Raw genomic sequence first — 6,119 nt, forward strand, 5'->3', positions numbered from 1 at the left:
TCTTGACCCTTCATTTTAGATGTTTTGCTATTCCTTGGACAACAGCTATGTAGATTTCCCACCAGCACCGAAGTCATTGATCATATTAATGTCTTTATTTCCGCAATCAATATGGGCGGCGTAGCGCAGTCGGTAACAGGTCCCGCTGTGGCTACAATTGATCGAAGGTTCAAATCCGCCCTAGTGCACACCAAGTCTTTCAAGCATTTCATCCCTCCGGATACGATAAGTTGGTACCAGGTGTGTCTGGGAGGAAAAGATAAGAGACACCTTCTTTGCCCATGACATTGTAAGCCGTAGGCGCGTTCATAAACCTCAAACAAAGTCTCGAGTTGAAGTCGAACGTGTAGGCGCATCCCCATAAGGATTGATGAACGCCGTGCACTTTATCCTTCTGTCCTTTATCTCTCCATTCCAATGTTTTATATCTAATACTTTGTGAGTCATTTCTGACAAAAATACAACTTTTTTAAGATGTTACTGTACCATTCTTCGTCTGTTGTGTCACTCCTAAGACACTCCTTTTCATAGGACTTATTTTTTCATTCCATTCAGCGACTACATCTTTTGGTGGATCTGCTACATTTGTTTCAGTTTTTCTTAAATCGTCTTCTACGCTGCGACTTTCTATTTGAGGAATGGTTGATCCAAATGAGAGGGCCAAAAGTAGGCCACAGAGGTCTTGTAACGAATCGAGACAAATATTGGCGGTGATCCGTGGCCACACAGTCGAGGGTTCGAAACCGCTCTCGTGCCAACCAAACATTTCATCCCTTCGGGGTCGATAAATTGACACCAGATTTGTCTGGGAGGGTAAAAGCACTGACTTGATAGTCGGCTGGTCCTCACAAGCCATTGTATGGGCTAACACGCGTTCGAAAACCACTAAACCAAAAATTACGAACTGCAGCGAAACGCGTTGGCTCATTCCAAGCGGATTCATACGCCACTGACTCCATCGTTTGATTTTAATTAGATTATAAAATTAGTAAAGAGGTATTTACGGCCATTCTTGGACTTGTTTTTAGGTTACCTACCGTGGTGCACTACAGTTTATCAAAAATATTTTTTTAAATCAAAAAAATAATCAATCAAAAATCATAAACAAAACATTGCAATGTTTACTTGAAGGAATGCTCAGTTACTACTTTCAAGTTCCACAGATCTCTCCATGTTTTTCTCCGCACATCTTCCGCACAACTTATTCGTAGATCATTTTTGAATAGATCTATGACATATTTCTTAGATATTTTTCTTTTTTCGTCGGATTTTTCATCTTTCCTAATGATACATTCATCTCGTGAGAAATGAAGACGTAGACCTGCGATAATCGAATCACCCCGTTCTTCTCGTTATTCTTCTATATTATTATATTCCTTTATTTGATTAGAAATATTTCCTGGCAATAAAACTGTCCACATATGGCACATCATTTATTTTTCATCTTTGCCGAGGCCAATATGTCGGGAAGCATAAACAAAACTTTGACGTTTTCTAGTATTTTTCTCATGAGACCTCAAACAAATATGTTTTTCTTTGCAGCTTTTCTATTTCTATGTAAACTAAGCGGACTTCCTTACTTTCATACAACAAAAATTAAAATAATAATGATTAATGACAACAATAAAAATAACAATAAGACACACCAGTCAACACATTTTATATAAAGATATAAAAGTTTTCTCTGCTGCTTGTAAATTTTCTAATGCATTCAAAAAACCACTCAATGCTCGAATAATGCATGAAACTCTATAAAATCCTCCACAAAATTGACTTTTACCAATTTTACTTCCCAGTTCATTTTAACTCATGAACCTTTTCCAAGCGACATTGCCCCATCAGATTCGAGGACTCACGAATTTTGATTCCTTAAGAATATGCTCACAATCCCATTCCCTGATGAAAGACCATATCGACCATTTTTTTCGCTTTTGCCCTTCTACAAGGTCATTTCTATGTGCTAAATTGCTCCCAGAGGATACTAAGACGTTGGACGTAAGCTCTATTTTTATACCGTCTAAATTGTTGCGAATGTACCCTCGGTTACAATATAAATATGCTTCTAAATAGGAATCGGGGAGGAGTTCATCGGCGGCAGTTGTTAGGAGGAGGCGAGGTGGTGAAACGAACCCGTGCACGGCTGCTGCGATCGTTCAACACTCGTTTAACGCGCCGTTGTTCTTCTCGATTGTTCTTTATTAAACTTTCAGCGCATCAGTGGATTCCACTGACCGTTCTTTAAGAAGTATTCATAGATTTTCCAATAAATATTGACATACCCGTCTCATCTCATAATTTATTCATCTCTCGTCTGGGTCATCTTGGATTCTAAGCTAAGTAACCAATGAATAAAACGCGACTTGACGTCTCCAAGGTTTCCGGTTCTCATCAAACACGGAACTGGAACCGTTGGTTAGAAACACCTGTAGATAAAAATAGAAATCAAAATGCAAATAAAACCTCCATTTGATAATCGATAAGCAAATAGAACTCTTCTGAATTCTTGAAAGCACTTGTATTGATTGATAGAACATAATCAGGACAATGTAACAGGACGAAAAATTTTAATTTTCTAACCATGTTTTCTTAGCATATATTTTCTTCTCTACTAGCGATTTTTTTTCCGACTGTTCATAGTTCAAGCACATTGTTTTGCTTTGTTACAACGCACTTCTTTAATCCTATCACTTTTCACTTCTTCGATTTCACTACGTCAATCAACATGTGACATCATCATTCACTAAACAATTTTTTTTTAATTTGAAACTTTTTTTCCACTGAAAACAAAAATTTAAAGTTTAAAAACAAAAACAAAAACAAACAAAGTTTATTACGTTCAGAGTGTTTGCTATTTGTGATTCTAGGATTCTATATAATAACGTATATATGACTACACTTTCACAGACATCAGCATCCAGAAAAACCCTTGACTGCCAATTTTTATCACCGTACATGTCCTGGTTCTCTCGCAGCGTTGTTGGAAAAGCCCAAAAATATGTAAGAGGAATTTAATTTAGTATTCTTCCCAAATAGGTCTAGAAAAAAAGCGTGAATGTGACTGGAAAATAAAACGTCTGGATGAAATTCTATCTCATGAAGAAATTCAAAAATTGTTATGCATAGCTCTAGGCGCACGTTGTATGTTTTGCTTATTTATCGTTCATGACCATCATGAAAATTGACGCGCTAATGGATGAAACGCCGGCAAAACATAAAATTAAGCTGGTGTTCTCCGAACTGCTGCCATCAGAACCTTCGTCTTCTTGCAAATCTCGTGTTTTTTCCGCAAGAAATTTTTCAAAACGCTTTTTTACCTAAGGAGTTTTATTTTCGACGTCCAACAGCACTACTTTGTTTAAGGTACACTTAGATATGAATATAGTTTTGGATGTGTTTACACATCCTTTTTTTTGCAAAGAAGCAGAAAAAACCATTTAGAAACTATATAGAACTCTTAAGTCACAGTTTTGATAATGCAACTACTGAAAATTCCAATATTCCATGAGAGTTAGTTCCGGAATTCCCCTGTTTAATTTTTCCCTCGTATTCGTTAGAAAAGCAGATATATTTTTAAAAAATACCTAAATCAAAAGTCTTTGAATGTAGTTCAACGTTCTCAAGCCTCAAATCCTCAGCATACTTGTGTTTTTTTTCTTTTAGTGCCTACGAGATTTCTGTATGGAATTCCTTGTAACCCTGATAACTCGGGTTTTTCCTCATCTGCTGAGGCCTAAATGGAGATTGATTCGAACAGTTTTTGCGTTTATTCCGTCAAGAGCAACACGAGCAGAAACACAGACTCTGAATGCTGCAATGCTCCAGCAGTTGCAATCCGATTGAAATTTTATTTGAGAAGAACCACAGAGGCGTACTGAAATGTGACGAAGGATATTAAAGATAGGAGGGTAAAGTGTCTGACGTTAAAGGCATCACCCCACAAGGTGTATGTTGGTACGGAGTTCAGGTGGACTATTCGCATACGGCGTAGTAGATTCAGGAGAGGTAGGTGATTCGTCCATTTCTTGCTAATTGGCGTAAAAAACGGTCGGAAAGATGTGGCGTGTGCACACGGCTGGCGCGCTCCAATCGAACTCGTTGCAGTAAATAACGCGCCGGAGCCGTTTTTTACGGCAATTCGATTTTTTTTTACAAGCCGTTTTTTACGGCAATTCGGAAGAAATGGACGGAATAATTCTCCTCTCCTTAATCTACGATCCCGTATACGAATACTCCACCTGGAATCCGTACCAACTCAGATTCGTGGGGTGATGCTTCTAATCAGTCCGCTTGGGATGCGCTACCACGTTCACTTCAATCCAGAATCGTTTGAGGCCAACCAACGTGTGCCTGGCCTACACAATAACTTGCGTGGGCTTTCCGATGTACGTATAAGTCGACGTTTTTATCCTCGAGGACAATTTTGTTAATAATTCATTGATCCCGAAGAGATGAAGTTGCTTAGTTGGCGCTGGGGCGGTTTCGAACCATCGATCGATCGTGCAGTCACAGCGGAAAGTCTTACCGACTGCGCTTCAACCAACTCGTGACGAAGCATATAACTCTGAAGAGTCACTCTTTCCCTTGTTAATCCTCTGTCAGTCAAGAGTTACAAGTTATATTTGTGTAAAATTTTGCCCGTTCCAGAATTAGATATGTCACTTGAAATGTTATATAAAAAAGGACCCGTGTAACAAGTATGCGATAGCTAGTGTTAGAATTACAGCTTTTTAATAAATATCTACCGAGAAATCCCCAAAGAGACTTCAAGCCAACATCAATCAAACAAACATTTCAAGTATTTCAAAACAGGAAAAAAGTGAAAATCGATTCGACGTTCTTGGCTTCCTGGTTCTTGACTCCTTTGATGGGAATTCCCTGAATTTCAAAGCTTTTACAGAGAAAAAGATTCTTCTTAATGACTAGACTCTTTCGTTGAGAATCAACTGACTCTCATTCTTCTCTTTCATCTGCCAGCATAATAGAAATTTAGACATGAGAAATATCACTGGGACATTTATTCCAACCCATCCATTTTTTCACTTACTAAAATTTGCAGACTCTTTATGATCTTGTAAAGAAACTTATTATTTGTCCACAAATCCGTGTCTAAACGTCAAATTTGTGGTTAATATTCGTCTCCGTAAAAATTCTTCCTTATGTTTATACCAATCAAGTTTTACCTTATGGAACTTAGAATTCGCTCGAACCTCCTATTCCAGATTGAGAGCTACATAAAGGATAAAAGGATAAAGCTGGGATGCGCCCCCACGTTCACTTCAATTCAGAATCGTTTGAGGTTTAAGAACGTGTATCTGGCCTATACAATGACTTGCGGTTTCTAGCGGATGTGTCAAGTCAGTGTCTTTATCCTCAAAGACGAGTCTGGTACCAATTTATCGACCCCGAAGGGATGAAAGGCTTGGTGAGCACTAGGGCGGATTCGAACCTCCGATCGATCGTACAAGAATCCCGAACCGCTACACTACACCCGCCCGAGAGCTACATATTGTTCGTATATTTCCACGCTTCACGCATTCTGCATTAACAGATCACTTCAGAAAAAATTTTTAGTTGAGAAGTGTTCTGAAAGGCACTCTCTTGGACGAGAATTCCGATCGGATTTGCCTTAGACTGTGCTTAATTTTAAAGGAATAGCATAGCTAATGTTGAAATGACCGCGTTACGTTCATGAATACGTCATGAGCGCATTCTTCAGCACCATCCTGATATTCGTGACGTATATATGTATGGAGAAACGTCAACCGACGAGCAGTCAACAACAAGTTTCCTTTTTTTCTCATTCAGATCTCTGTTATTCATGCGTTCCCAGTATGTAGGTGAGGTGGGTGCGTGAGACGAAGTGTGCACCTATGATGTCCTAGGGAACTGTTCGAGGGCAAAGAAGAGCGGGAGTTTGTTCCGAAGCTAAAGTGTGTGCATTGGAAAATACGAGTCGCGGTCGTTATTCAAAGGCTAGTTCAGGACAGTACACATTTATTTGTTTTTTTTTTCTTCTTGGTAACGTCACAACAAAGTGATTCCACGTTTTCGAAAGACACAACGAATTTTACACGCAAGATGCGTTGAGGAAACTTAGGGAAAAAATAAAATTCCCTACA

The 6,119-nt window shown here is 38.8% G+C and overlaps 2 protein-coding genes across 3 annotated transcripts; one reads left to right on the forward strand and one right to left on the reverse strand.

Annotated features, from left to right (window-relative positions):
- Positions 1–469: 469 nt before the first annotated feature.
- Positions 470–943, reverse strand: RB195_017525 (uncharacterized protein; the record flags this gene model as incomplete). Its single annotated transcript, XM_064184553.1, has 1 exon — positions 470–943. The coding sequence occupies one exon, from the start codon at positions 941–943 to the stop codon at positions 470–472; it is 474 nt and encodes a 157-aa protein (XP_064040434.1).
- An 866-nt stretch (positions 944–1,809) lies between these two features.
- On the forward strand, positions 1,810–2,202 carry RB195_017526 (uncharacterized protein; the record flags this gene model as incomplete). Of its 2 annotated transcripts, none has more annotated exons than XM_064184554.1 (2): positions 1,810–1,995; positions 2,071–2,202. In XM_064184554.1, 2 exons carry the CDS (start codon positions 1,810–1,812, stop codon positions 2,200–2,202), a joined length of 318 nt encoding a protein of 105 aa, XP_064040435.1. The 2 variants fall into 2 exon arrangements, with proteins under 2 accessions (XP_064040435.1, XP_064040436.1); XM_064184555.1 differs by having other exon boundaries at positions 1,900–1,995.
- Between the last annotated feature and the right edge of the window lie 3,917 nt (positions 2,203–6,119).

This window comes from Necator americanus, chromosome II (assembly GCF_031761385.1).
Source record: "Necator americanus strain Aroian chromosome II, whole genome shotgun sequence".
Lineage (NCBI taxonomy): Eukaryota > Metazoa > Nematoda > Chromadorea > Rhabditida > Ancylostomatidae > Necator > Necator americanus.